Raw genomic sequence first — 15,521 nt, forward strand, 5'->3', positions numbered from 1 at the left:
TACTCAATCTGATAACTACAAATTTTGCCACAAAAATAAGATCTGGCAGAGATTTTATGCTTTTAAAATGTATTTAGGGCTTATATTTGCTTTGAGAATAATTTAATTTCTGATAGTTCCTCCAACCAATTTCCCTAGTTTCAAGTCTCAAGTGAATCAGAGGGCATCTACATTATATATTTTTCCTTAACAGAAATCAGAAGTATGTTATGCCATCATCACTTTGAACTCTTTGACATCTAACATTTTTGTGATGGGACTAATTGCAACAGGGATGGAGGAGAATGCAAGTATAACACAATGCTTCCTCTTCTTGTTTTTTATGTATTTTAACAGTCCTGAGTTACATGGAAAATCAGGAGGTCCAGAAGAGGAGGAATCCTACCTGGATGAGAAGTGAAGGGCTCGCATAGCACATTCCACTACTTGATACGGCTCATTCTTTATTCTCCAGTAAAATGAAGCCATGTTATATAGCACCCACGAGGAAGAGTTCTAGAAGTTAAACAAATAAAATGACAACCAAATATAACTCAAGATAGTTTCTTCAACTCAGAATGTTCAAAATGAGCACCTTTACACTCTGTCTGGTCTGAAACTGATGAAGAAAATCAAGACTCATTACAGTAGCGACAAAGCAGAGGACAAAGTACAAATAAACTATCCCTGTCAAGACAGCATTCTGATCATTAGTTGATCAGGTGTATTAAGGTGTGATCTAAACACAGGGACAGTCCAACCCCAGACTATCTTCCGAAGGGGAAATAAAGCCGAAAAATCCCACCAAGTGGTCACAACTTGGGCCTTGTTTCAGGACTTTAGAAGTCAGGATCTAACCTACTTAGAAATGCTAGTTGTTCTAACATGAAATTCCTGAAATTAACATATTGCAAAATTTCCTATTTATTTAACATCTGAATGAAGGTATGTATGTAAACAAATGAAAGGCTTATGCTTTTGTGAAAGGTAAACGTTTGTCATTTCCTCGTGTGTGTTCAGAAACTAACTCAGACCTTCACACTGCTAAAAAGTAAGTCTTTAGTATGTAGTAATAAGTGCATTATTTAGTCAAATTAAACAGAAGTTCAGACAGGTTTTCTCCTTTTGTGGCTTGCATTTTTTGTCCCCTAACATATACTAAATTTCAACCACACAGAGGTCATAAGACTAAACTGAATCATGTCAAAAACTCAATGTAAGTGTAAACCCAAGAAAGAAATATCAAATTCAGCATGGAAAAAAAGTCATAAAGTTTAAGATAAAATGGGAAAAACATATGACAGCCAACACTTAATGTGTAGCTACCTCATAAAAAATCTAAACAGAGAAACCAAAAACCAAAAGAACAAGGGCCAAAAACATGGACAATTCAAAAATATGAAACAATGACTACTTAGCAGGCGAAAAACTTAACAACAACAACAAAGGAAATAAAGAGCTACAAGTTTTCCTTTTAAAAATTAGCAAAGATTAGAAAGAATGCCAGTATTCACTATTGGCTACAGTGTACACTAACTTCAGATATTAAGTGTAGAAATATTGGGTTAGTACAGCATCGCTGGGGGACAATTTGACAATATGTATTTGAAAAGGCTTAAAAATGTGATTATCCTTTCATCCCAAAATTTCACTAAAAAAATTTATCCTATGAGAATAAAGTTTTAACTATAAAGATATGTAAAAATAAAACTCCAAAAATATATAAAACAGCAATTATCTCTGACTTTTTAAATTATAATTTTTAATTTCCTTTTACATTTTTATATAGCTTTTTTTTTTTTTTCAAGGACCAATTATTTTATTTTAAAAAGTTATCTTTAAGACTAAAACTAGTATGGGATTCTCTGGTGGTGCAGTGGATAAGACGCTGAGGTCCCAACGCAGGGGGCCTGGGTTCGATCCCTGGTCAGGGAACTAGATCCCACATGCATGCCGCAACTAAAACTTTGTATGCCACGATTAAGGAGCCCTGGAGCCACAACTAAGAAGCCCTGGGGCCGCAACTAAGGAGCCCACCTGCTGCAACTAAGACTTGGCACAACCAAATAAATAAATATTAAGAAAAAAAGATTAAAACTAGTATAATTCTTTACTAAGCATCCTTAAGTATTCTATCTTCAAGGAAAAAATATGATTCTTGAGTGCTGCAATGAAAGACTTTAGCACTAAGTGTAGCTGGTTACAGAATACTATATTCTTTCACACTTGACTTATGACTTAGGCTTCAGTTGCCTTTTTAGTAGCCTTTTGAGAAAGTTTTCCTTTAAATCAACAAATGATTTTTAATCTCTTATTTTTAAACCTTATACTGTGAATTGGGACAAAAAGATCAATTAAAAATTCTACATGATCTCCCTGCCAATGCAGGGGGCATGGGTTTGACCCATGGTCTGGGAAGATCCCACGTGCTTCAGAACAACAAAGCCCGTGCACCACAACGACTGAGCATGCACTCTAGAGCCTGCAAGCTACAACTACTGAAGCCTGCGTGCCTAGAGCCTGTGTTCCACAACAAAGAGAAGCCACTGCAATAAGAAGCCCAGGCGCTGCATTGAAGAGTAGCTCCCACTCACTGCAACTAGAGAAAGCGCACGCGCAGCAACGAAGACCCAACGCAGCTAAAAATAAATAAATAACTTTATTTTTAAAAATACATATATAAAAATTAAAAATTCTACATGAACTACTAAAAGCATCATGATAAGCAGAATACTCTACTCATCATAGTATATTCAAAGAGAAAAATAAATCTTTAAATAAAAATCTATAAGATTTCTTGCCCCTGGACCAGGGATCAAACCTGTGTCCCCTGCCTTGGCAGGTGGATTCTAAAGCACTGCACCACCAGGGAAGTCCCTAGATTAATTTAAAGAGAGGGCAGACAGCAGAAGCAAGAAGAACTACAATTCTGCAGCCTGTGGAAGGAAAACCACATTCATAGAAGGATAGACAGAATGAAAAGACAGAGGACTTTGTACCAGATGAAGGAATAAGATAAAACCATAGGAAAAAAACTAAATGAAGTGGAGATAGGCAACCTTCCAGAAAAAGAATTCAGAATAATGATAGTCAAGATGATCCAGGATCTCAAAAAAGAATGGAGGCAAAGATTGAGAAGATGCAAGAAATGTTTAACGAAGACTACAAGAATTAAAGAAGAAACACCTAGAAGAATTAAAGAACAAACAAACAGAAATGAACAATACAATAACTGAAATGAAAAATACACTAGAAGGAATCAATAGCAGAATAACTGAGGCAGAAGAATGGAGGAGTGACCTGGAAGATAGAATGGTGGAATTCACTGCTGCGGAACAGAATAAAGAAAACAGAATGAAAAGAAATGAAGACACCCTAAGAGATCTTGGGGACAATATTAAACGCAACAACATTCGCATTATAGGGGTCTCAGAAGGAGAAGAGAGAAAGGACCGAGAAAATATCTGAAGAGATTATAGTTGAAAACTTCCCTAACATGGGAAAAGAAATAGACACCCAAGTCCAGGAAGCACAGAGAGCCCCAGACAGGTTAAACCCAAGAAGAAACACACCGGGACACACAGTAATCAAACTGACAAAATTTAAAGACAAAGAAAAATTATTGAAAGCCTCAAGGGAAAAATGACAAATAACATACAAAGGAACTCCCGTAAGGTTAACAGCTGATCTCTCAGGAGAAACTCTACAAGCCAGAAGGGAGTGGCATGACTTATTTAAAGTGATGAAAGGGAAGAACCTAAAACCAAGGTTACTCTCCCCAGCAAGGATCTCATTCAGATTCAACGGAGAAATCAAAAGCTCTACAGACAAGTAGAAGCTACGAGAATTCAACACCAACAAACCAGCTCAACAACAAACGCTAAAGGAACTTCTCTAAGTGGGAAACACAACAGAAGAAAAGGACATACAAAAACAAACCCATAACAATTAAGAAAATGGTAACAGGAACAAAAATATTGATAATTACCTTAAACGTGAATGGATTAAATGCTCCAATCAAAAGACACAGGCTCACTTAACAGATACAAAAACAAGACCCATATATATAATGTCTACAAGAGACCCATGTCAGACCTAGGGACACATACAGACTGAAAGTGAGGGGATAGAAATAGATATTCCATGCAAATGGAAATCAAAAGAAAGCTGGAGCAGCAATACTCATATCAGGTAAAATAGACTATAAAAAAAAAGATTGTCACAAGAGACAAGGAAGGATACTACATAATGATCAAGGGATCAATCCAAGAAGAAGATATAACAATAACAAATATATATGCACCCAACATGGTAGCACCTCAATACATAAGGCAACTGCTAACAGCTATAAAAAAGTAACCTGGGCTTCCCTGGTGGCACAGTGGTTGAGAGTCCGCCTGCCGATGCAGGGGACACGGGTTCGTGCCCCGGTCCGGGAGGATCCCGCGTGCCGCGGAGCGGCTGGGCCCGTGAGCCGTGGCCGCTGAGCCTGCGCGTCCGGAGCCTGTGCTCCGCGACGGGAGAGGCCACAGCAGTGAGAGGCCCGCGTACCGCAAAAAAAAAAAAAAAAAAAGTAACCCGACAGTAACACAATAATAGTGGGGGATTTTAAAACCTCACTTACACCAATGGACAGATCAACCAAACAAAAAATTAATAAGGAAACACAAGCTTTAAATGACACAATGGAACAGATAGATTTAATTGATATTTATAGGACTTTCCATCCAAAAACAGCAGATTACACTTTCTTCTCAAGTGCATATGGAACATTCTCCAGGATATATCACATCTTGGGTCACAAATCAAGCCTTGGTAAATTTAAGAAAACTGAAATCATATCAAGCATCGTTTCTGACAACAACGCTATCAAATTAGAAATCAGTTACAGGGGAAAAAAACGTAAAAAACACAAACACATGGAGGCTAAACAATACACTACTAAATAACCAAGAGATCACTGAAGAAATCAAAGAGGAAATCAAAAAATACCTAAAGACAAATGACAATGAAAACATGATGATCCAAAATCTACGGGATGCAGTAAAAGCAGTTCTAAGAGGGAAGTTTATAGCAATACAAGCCTACCTCAAGAAACAAGAAAAATCTCAAATAAAGAATCTAACCTTACACCCAAAGGAACTAGAGAAAGAAGAACAAACAAAACCAAAAGCTAGTAGAAGGAAAGAAATCATAAAGATCAGAACAGAAATAAATGAAATAGAAATAAAGCAAACAATAGCAAAGATCAATAAAACTAAAAGTTGGTTCTTTGAGAAGATAAACAAAATTGATAAGCCATTATCCAGACTCATCAAGAAAAATCGGGAGAGGACTCAAATCAATAAAATTAGAAATGAAAAAAGAGAAGTTACAACAGACACCACAGAAATACAAACCATCCTAAGAGACTACTACAAGCAACTCTATGCCAATAAAATGGACAACCTGGAAGAAATGGACAAATTCTTAGAAAGGTGTAACCTTCCAAGACTGAACCAGGAAGAAACAGAAAATATGAAGAGACCAGTCACAAGTAATGAAATTGAAACTGATTAAAAATCTTCCAACAAACAAAAATCCAGGACCAGATGGCTTCACAGTTGAATTCTATCAAACATTTAGAGAAGAACTAACAACCATCCTTCTCAAACTCTTCCAAAAAACTGCAGAGGAAGGAACACTCCCAAACTCATTCTATGAGGCCACCATCACCCTGATACCAAAACCAGACAAAGATATCACAAAAAAAGAAAATTACAGACCAATATCACTGATGAATATAGATGCAAAAATCCACAACAAAATACTAGCAAACAAAATCCAAGAACACAATAAAACGATCATACACCATGATCAAGTGGGATTTATCCCAGGGATGCAAGGATTCTTCAATATACGCAAATCAATGTGATACACCATATTAACAAATTGAAGAATAAGAACCATATGATCATCTTAACAGATGCAGAAAAAGCTTATGACAAAATTCAGCACCCATTTATGATAAAAACTCTCCAGAAAGTGGGCACAAAGGGAACCTACCTCAACATAATAAAGGCCATATATGACAAACCCACAGCAAACATCATTCTCAATGGTGAAAAACTGAAAGCATTTCCTCTAAGATCAGGAACAAGACATGGATGTCCACTCTCACCACTATTATTCAACATAGTTTTGGAAGTCCTAGCCATGGCAATCAGAGAAGAAAAAGAAATAAATGGAATACAAATTGGGAATGAAGTAAAACTCTCATTGTTTGCAGATGACATGATACTATATGTAGAGAATCTTAAAGATGCCACCAGAAAACTACTAGAGCTAATCAATGAACTTGGTAAAGTTGCAGGATACATAATTAATGCACAGAAATCTCTTGCATTCCTACACACTAACAACGAAAGATCAGAAAGAGGAATTAAGGAAACAATTCTAATCACCACTGCAAGAAAAAGAATAAAATACCCAGGACTAAACCTACCTAAGGAGGTAAAAGACCTGTACTCAGAAAACTGTAAGACACTGATGAAAGAAATCAACGATGACAAAAACAGATGGAGAAATATACCATGTTCTTGAATTGGAAGACTCAATATTGTGAAGATGACTATACTACCCAAAGCAACCTACAGATTCAATGCAATCCCTATCAAATTACCAGTGGTATTTTTTACAGAACTAGAAAAAAAACCCTTAAAATTTGTATGGAGGAACAAAAGACCCTGAATAGCCAAAGCAGTCTTGAGGGAAAAAAACGGAGCTGGAGGAATCAGACTCCCTGACTACAGACAATACTACAAGGCTACAGTAATCAAGATAATATGGTACTGGTACAAAAACAAATACAGATCAATGGAACAGGATAGAATGCCCAGAGATAAACCCATACATCTATGGTCAACTAATCTATGACAAAGGAGGCAAGGATATACAATGGAGAAAAGACACTCTCTTCAGTAAGTGGTGCTGGGAAAACTGGACAGCTACATGTAAAGGAATGAAATTAGAACACTCCGTAACACCATACACAAAGATAAACTCAAAATGGATTAGAGACCTAAATGTAAGACCAGACACTATAAAACTCTTAGAGGAAAACATAGGAAGAACACTCTGACATAAATCACAGCAAGATCTTTTTTGATCCACCTCCTAGAGTAATGGAAATAAAAACAAAAATAAACAAATGGGACCTAATGAAACTTCAAAGCTTTTGCAAAGCAAAGGAAACTACAAACAAGACGAAAAGAGAACCCTCAGAATGGGAGAAAATATTTGCAAACGAATCAATGGACAAAGGATTAATCTCCAAAATATTTAAACAGCTCATGCAGCTCAATATTAAAAAAACAAACAACCCAATGAAAAAGTGGGCAGAAGACCTAAATAGACATTTCTCCAAAGAAGACATACAGATGGCCGAGAAGCACACAAAAAGCTGCTCAACATCACTAATTATTAGAGAAATGCATATCAAAACTACAATGAGGTATCACCTCACACCAGTTAGAATGGGCATCATCAGAAAATCTACAAACAACAAATGCTGGAGAGGGTGTGGAGAAAAGGGAACCCTCTTGCACTGTTGGTGGCAATGTAAATTGATACAGCCACTGTGGAGAACAGTATGGAGGTTCCTTAAAAAACTAAAAATAGAATTACCATATGATCCAGTGATCCCACTACTGGGCATATACCCACAGAAAACTATAATTCAAAAAGACACATGCACCCCAATGTTCCTTGCAGCACTATTTACAACAGGCAGGTCATGGAAGCAACCTGAATGCCCATCAACAGATGAATGGATAAAGAAGATGTGGTACGTATATACAATGGAATATTACTCAGCCATAAAATGAACGAAATTGGGTCATTTTTAGAGACGTGGATGGATCTAGAGACTGTCATATAGAGTGACGTAAGTCAGAAAGAGAAAAACAAGTATCGTATATTAATTAACGTATATATGTGGCATCTAGAAAAATGGCACACATGAACCAGTTTGCAGGGCACAAAGAGAGACACAGACGTAGAGAACAAACATATGTACACCAAGGGGGAAAGTGGCGGTGGGGGTGGGGGTGTGATGAATTGGGAGATTGGGATTGACGTGTATACACTAATATGTATAAAATAGATAACTAATAAGAACCTGCTGTATAAAAAATAAAATAAAATTCAAAATAAAAAAAAGATTTCTCATAAAATCTACACTCTAATCTATAAATGTTCAAATGTCACTATTAATTATTCTCTCTCTTTTGAACACATTTTTTCCCTTGGCTCTTAGGATATCACATCCTTCTGGACATCCTTTGGATCTTTTCTGCTGGCCCTTCACCCTCTGCTTGACAGATAATGTAGGAGGACCCAGGACTTCTTCTCAAACTTCACTCTTCTCCAGATGACCATATGTAATCCCACGGCTACAGATACTCCCTACTTAACAATTATTCTCTATCTACATACCCAGCTCTGACCTCTACTGGAATTCCAGACTCATATAGGTATTTCAGATTTAACTTGACCAAAACAGAACTCTATCTCATCTTCTCTCACCCCAACCCTGCTCCTCCAAGTTGCTCAAGCCAAAAATTAAGGAATTACCCTTGATTCCTCTTTTTCTCTCATTCCCCATATCTAATTAATCAGCTTCTAAACTTCTAAACATTTCCTGAAATAGTTTAACTTCCTCCATTTCCACTACCAATCCTTCTAGTCCAAACCATCTTCATCTCTCTCGAGTTACTGCACTAGCCTCCTAATGGTCTATTTCGAATTTTGGCCTCCTTTAGTCCTTTCTCCATATAAGTTTGAGAGTGCACCTTAAAAAGTACTAATTAAATTATGTTACTCGTCTGCTCCAGCTTCTCAGCACACTTGTAATAAAATTCAAAGTCCTAACTTTGGCTTTCAGAGCCCCACATAGTCTGGCCCTGGTCTACTTCTTTGGCTTCATTCCCTATCATCCTCCCTTTTCTCACCAAGCTCCAGCCATACTGACCTGAATTTAATTACATAACACTTGTTATATACTGAATGTGTTTCTAACCATTCATATATGGACGCCCTAACCCTCAACGTGACTATATGTGAAGATAGGGCCTCTGAAGAGGTGATAAAGGTTAAAAATCCAATAGGGCCAGTCCCCTTATAAGAGGAAGATTTATCTCTCTATCTCTCCCTCCCTCCCTCCCCATGTACACACTGAGAAGAAGCCATGTGAGGACACAGCCAGAAGGTGAGTCCTCACCAGGAACCAAATCAGCCAGCAACATGATCTTGGACTTTCCAGCCTCCAGACTGTGAGAAATAGATTTCTGTTGTTTAAGCCACACAGTCTGTGGTATTTTGTGATGGCAGCCTGAGCTAACTAATATACTACCAAGCTCATTAAGGTTTCAGGGCCTTTGTTCATTCTTCAGCCTAGAATGTTCTTCCTTGATCTTTGACTTTTGGTTCCTTCTTGTCATTCAAGTATCAGCTTAAAATTCATCTTTCCAGAGAGGATAACCCCAACTGCTCAACCTAAAGAAGCCACTCAATTACCCTCTATTTTAATTTTCTATAGAGCATTTACCACGATGATCTACTTTCAACTAACAATTCTCTGAACGACATCTTAAATCCCAGGCCAGTTTTTCCTTATTACTTATCAATTCTGGGGATGCAATATTTTACATTACCTTCAGAAAAACAATATGAAGAAGGTAACTTAGCTACAAAAATAATCCTATAATATATAATGCATTTGAATAAACATATAAATATATATTTGAGTAAACTGTATATAAATGTTACAATTACACATTTTACTTAGTACCACTATAATAGTGCCTAGAAACTAGCCTGCATTTTACAAATCTCCTTAGGCACAGAGAAGAGCAAAAACTATTTTCTAAATTCCCATATGTTATCCTGAATGATACCTTTAAATTCTTGGGTCCTGTTATATAATTCCCCATTTCATTATTTTACAGTAGATGTTCCCTTAAAATTACATGAAGATTTTATTGTTAGTGGTGATTCTTTTACCTGTTCAGAGAACAGTGATAATCTATGTATTTCCTGTGTGTAGACATATATCAAAGACACTAATGTGAATGTTCCTTCACACTCAAAATATATAATCTAGCTTATAAGCCCTGTTGCTTATATTAGTTTATAATTTGTTTTTTTGTGAATTAGTTTAAATAAAACTTTTCAGCATCTTGTCCTGAAGGGGACAAAGGGGACTGGATTATCAATGCTTCTCTCTAACTTTGAACTATACAGTTTATATTACTGTAATCATGATTTAAAATCACTCTCCAGACAAAAACAAGCTAGGTAGGTATTTTCTGAGAGAAAAATATCTTCTGTTCACACAGGGCCTCCGGGCTCTTTAAGTCATTTACGACTTACCTTCTGTAGGCCTTCATGAATGAGGTGACCTATGTCATCTATACTCCTTCCTAACCGTTTAGATAGATACGTGAAGATTGGATCTTCTTTAGGTAGTAGAGGTGCAGAAAGATTAACTCTCTCTTGTACACCCTGAAGAGAAGAAAAAATAGAAAAAAACAGAAAAAGGAGATTATAAGACAATAGAAATCACAAATAATTTGGTATCTTATGGCATTATTTTGAAGGAATTTTAAGAAATAGGAGACGTTTGTTAAATTATAAAGCTGTTTGGAAGAAGAGAAGAAAGAAAAAGAGTATGTATAAGCAAGAGATTAAAGAAAAAAATGAAAACAAACAAAACCCCCCAAATTTCTCTACTTACTCGCAAGTGCTGAAAAGCATGTATACTATATGGAAGTTCTAAAATTTTAGTACAATCAGGCTGCTCAGGGTCTGGAGGGACAGGAGATTCTGTGTCTATATAATCTTCAGGGCTAAAATATCAAGAGGCAAGAAGTAATGAATGAATGAAAAGTGAAGATATGTCCAATTTTTCCCTAATTAAATCATATTCTCAAAGCATCTCACTTTACAACCAATTTTAGTCAACATGCATACTTTTTTCATACAGCTGTTGTTAGAGCAAAATTTTCTGAGAGCTCAACTTAAAGGAGATATATCAAGAGTTAGGGAGGGTCCAGGGTTCGATCCCTGGTCAGGGAACAAGATCCCACATGCATGCCGCAACTAAAAGATCCTGCACACTGCAAAGATCCCGCGTGCCACAACTAAGACCCAGAGCAGCCAAATAAACTTAAAAAAAAAATGGTTAGGGAGAAAATAGTTAAGTCACAAACCGTTAAGACTGTGGACTCTGGAGTTCCCCGGTGGCACAGTGGTTAAGAATCTGCCTGCCAGTGCAGAGGACATGGGTTCGAGCCCTGGTCCGGGAAGATCCCACATGCTGCGGAGCAACTAAGCCTGTGTGCACAACTACTGAGCCTGTGCTCTAGAACTCGTGAGCCACAACTACTGAAGCCCGCATGCCTAGAGCCTGTGCTCTGCAACAAGAAGCCCGCGCACTGCAATGAAGAGTAGCCCCCGCTCGCCGCAACTAGAGAAAGCCCACGCACAGCAATGAAGACCCAACGCAGCCAAAAACAAACAAATTAATTAATTAATTTTAAAAAAAGACTGTGGACTTTTCAAAAGCTAATATAACACTGCTTAACCCTTTCTAGAAATGTTAAACCAGTTTACACTTCTATATAGTCTTTCTACATTTTTACCAGTTATTGATTTTTAAACATTTTTTTCAATTTGAGAGAAGAAAAATATGTCTTAGTATGCACTTATCTGATCATTACTGAGAAATATTTTTTCCACGTGTTTACTGGCCATTTGCATTTTTTTTTACCATAAATTGTTCAATTTTCTACTATGGTATTAAATACTTTTAATTGATTTGTAAGAATTCTGTACATACTACACATTTTGAACTTTCAAATTTCAATAAAGTCAACAGTGACTGAAGCTTTTTCTCATTAGAGAAATAATTTCTAATTGATTCGAGAAAGGTCTGTTCAGGAAGACGCACTTTATTTTTGGAAAGAGAATTTCTTTACCTGATATCTTTGCTCTCCAAAGTTATGTATGTGCCATCATACAGATCTAGGTCCCCTAAGGGTACCTTGGCTTTGATGCAGTCTGGATCCTCTTTATTATGTCTCTGTTCCAGTCCTGTATCTCTGTCCTCATTCTCTTCTATATGAATTTTTTGAGCAACTAACTGCTTCTGTTGAGAAGAAAATAAGAACACAAAAGGATTTTTCTAATATTTCAACCTACATACCATGTAAGAGAAAGGAGAATTTAATGTGTTGAACAAGTCAGAGAAATCAAAATATGCCCTGGGTTACGCTAGTTGACATAAATAAGCTTCTCGAAACAGGTGTCCATATACAGAAAGTAACAGAACATGACATTTATAATACTGGCACATGAGTGCCTTATGATATGATCTCTGACTATCTATAAAGCTACATCAATCAACTTAACTGGCACAGAATAGCTCAGCAATTAGAAGTACCTTGAATTGTCCAAACACATCATATTTCAGTCCTTGAAGACATCTAGCGCATTGATAGTGCTACCTGAAGTAACTAGTGTTCCAGGGGAATTCCTGCCACTGACATTTTTTCCCCAAACATACAGAGGAATTATTAACAGCCATGTTTCCACCACCCTATCTATCTTAACATTTGGCCATACTCCAGATTTTTCTACAAGAAAAAAAAAATAGTTGAAGCCCCTCTTAACTGCCTTTGAGATCCCTCTCTCACTTCCAAAAGTTACCACTATCCTGGGAATGCCCTTGTGGTCCAGTGGTTAGGACTTGGAGCTTTCACTTCCATGGCCTGGGTTCAATCCCTGGTTGGGGAACTAAGATCCCACAAGCTGTGCGGTGCAGCCAAGAGAATAAATAAATAAATAATTAATTAAAAGAACAAAAGTTACCACTATCCTGAATGTTTTATGCATCATTTTCATGTATATTTTTATAAAATATTACTATATTGCCCTACTTTTCTTAAAATATTACTTTATACATAGATATATTAACAGCTATATCTCCAAAATGAACATACAGCATTGCTTTGCAAATTTTGAAATTTTATATAAATACTGTCATACTGTATGTATTATTCTACAACTTTCTTTTTTTTTTTAACTTAATATTATGTTTTTGACATTTATCTACATTGGTCGGTAAAGCTCTAAATTTTTCATTCTACCGGATGTATAAAAATGTATTTATTTGGGGCTTCCCTGGTGGCGCAGTGGTTGAGAGTCCACCTGCCGATGCAGGGGACACGGGTTCGTGCCCTGGTACGGGAGGATCCCACATGCCGCTGAGCGGCTAGTCCCGTGAGCCATGGCTGCTGAGCCTGCACGTCCGGAGCCTGTGCTCCGCAACAGGAGAGGCCACAACAGTGAGAAGCCCGCATACCTCAAAAAAAAAAAAAAAAAAAGTATTTATTTTCCTGTAAACCATTAGGTTGCTTCTTTTTAAATATTTTTTGGTATTAAATGTGCTATGGTATTCTTATAAAACTGTCATTGTGTAAGAGTTCCAGTAGGAGAAAAATATGGGGCTGTATGGGATACATTTTCAGTTTATTTAGTCACCGTCAATCTGCTCTTCAAAGTGGTTATAAAAACTAGAATTCTACCAACAGATTAGGATAATATCCATCTCCCCATGAACTTACCAACATTTGGTTTTGTCCTACATTTTTAAAAAATATTTTTAATTTTTTTTACACAGCAAGTTCTTATTAGTCATCAATTTTATACATATCAGTGTATACATGTCAATCCCAATTGCCCAATTCAGCACACCACCACCACCACCCACCTGCAGTTTTCACCCCTTGGTGTCCATACGTTGTTCTCTACATCTGTGTCTCAACTTCTGCCCTGCAAACTGGTTCATCTGTACCATTTTTCTAGGTTCCACATACATGCGTTAATATACAATATTTTTCTCTTTCTGACTTACTTCACTCTGTATGACAGTCTCTAGATCCATCCACGTCTCAGCAAATGACTCAATTCCATTCCTTTTTATGGCTGAGTAATATTCCACTGTATATATGTACCACATCTTCTTTATGCATTCATCTGTCGATGGGCATTTAGGTTGCTTCCATGACCTGGCTATCGTAAATAGTGCTGCAAGGAACACTGGAGTGCATGTGTCTTTTTGAATTATAGTTTTCTCTGGGTATGTGCCCAGTAGTGGGATTGCTGGATCATATGGTAATCCTATTTTTACTTTTTTAAAGAAGCTCCATACTGTTCTCCATAGTGGCTGTATCAATTTACATTCCCACCAACAGTACAAGAGGGTTCCCTTTTCTCCACACCCTCTCCAGCATTTGTTGTTTGTAGATTTTCTGATGATGCCCATTCTAACTGGTGTGAGGTGATACCTCCTTGTAGTTTTGATTCGCATTTCTCTAACTATTAGTGATGTTGAGCAGCTTTTCATGTGCTTCTTGGCCATCTGTATGTCTTCTTTGAAGAAATGTCTATTTAGGTCTTCTGCCCATTTTTGGATTGGGTTGTTTGTTTTTTTAATATTGAGCTGCAGGAGCAGTTTATCTATTTGGGAGATTAATCCTTTGTCCGTTGATTCGTTTGCAAATATTTTCTCCCATTCTGAGGGTTCTCTTTTCGTCTTGTTTATGGTTTCCTTTCCTGTGCAAAAGCTTTGAAGTGTCATTAGGTCCCATTGGTTTATTTTTGTTTTTATTTCCATTACTCTAGGAGGTGGATCAAAAAAGATCTTGCTGTGATTTATGTCAAAGAGTGTTCTTCCTATGTTTACCTCTAAGAGTTTTATAGTGTCTGGTCTTACACTTAGGTATCGAATGCATTTTGAGTTTATTTTTTTCTATGGTGTTAGGGAGTATTCTGATTTCATTCTTTTACTTGTAGCTGTCCAGTTATCCCAAAACCACTTATTGAAGAGACTGTCTTTTCTCCATTGTATGTCTTTGTCTCCTCTGTCATAGATTAGTTGACCACAGGTGCGTGGGTTTATCTCTGGGCTTTCTATCTTGTTCCATTGATCTATGTTTCTGTTTTTTGCCAACACCAAACTGTCTTGATTGCTGTAGCTTTGTAGTATAGTCTGAAGTCAGGGAGTCTGATGCCACCAGCTCCGTTTTTTTCCCTCAAGACTGCTTTGGCTCTTCGGGGTTTTTTGTGTCTCCATACAAATTTTAAGATGATTTGTTCTAGTTCCGTAAAAAATGCCATTGGTAATTTGATAGGAATTGCATTGAATCTGTAGGTTGCTTGGGTAGTATAGTCATTTTCACAGTATTGATTCTTCCAATCCAAGAACATGATATATCTCTCCATCTGTTGGTATCATCTTTAATTTCTTTCATCAGTGTCTTATAGTTTTCTGCATAGAGGTCTTTTGTCTCCCTAGGTAGGTTTATTCCTTGGTATTTCATACTTTCTGTTGCAATGGTAAATGGGAGCATTTCCTTAATTTCTCTTTCAGATTTTTCATCATTAGTGTATAGGAATGCAAGAGATTTCTGTGCATTAATTTTGTATCCTGCAACTTTACC

The 15,521-nt window shown here is 37.0% G+C and overlaps 1 protein-coding gene across 3 annotated transcripts in view; it reads right to left on the reverse strand.

Annotated features, from left to right (window-relative positions):
- TTC17 (tetratricopeptide repeat domain 17) overlaps window positions 1-15,521 on the reverse strand; it is a 153,621-nt gene that overhangs the window by 103,679 nt on the left and 34,421 nt on the right. For all 3 annotated transcript variants that reach the window (XM_004264025.4, XM_004264024.3, XM_033411026.2), the window contains exons 3-6: window positions 11,997-12,166; window positions 10,754-10,865; window positions 10,390-10,521; window positions 386-495 (exon numbers count right to left, since the gene is read on the reverse strand). In XM_004264025.4, the coding sequence (XP_004264073.1) occupies window positions 386-495; window positions 10,390-10,521; window positions 10,754-10,865; window positions 11,997-12,166 (524 nt within the window). The remainder of the gene's footprint in view (window positions 1-385; window positions 496-10,389; window positions 10,522-10,753; window positions 10,866-11,996; window positions 12,167-15,521) is intronic.

Source organism: Orcinus orca, chromosome 8, assembly GCF_937001465.1.
Source record: "Orcinus orca chromosome 8, mOrcOrc1.1, whole genome shotgun sequence".
NCBI lineage: Eukaryota > Metazoa > Chordata > Mammalia > Artiodactyla > Delphinidae > Orcinus > Orcinus orca.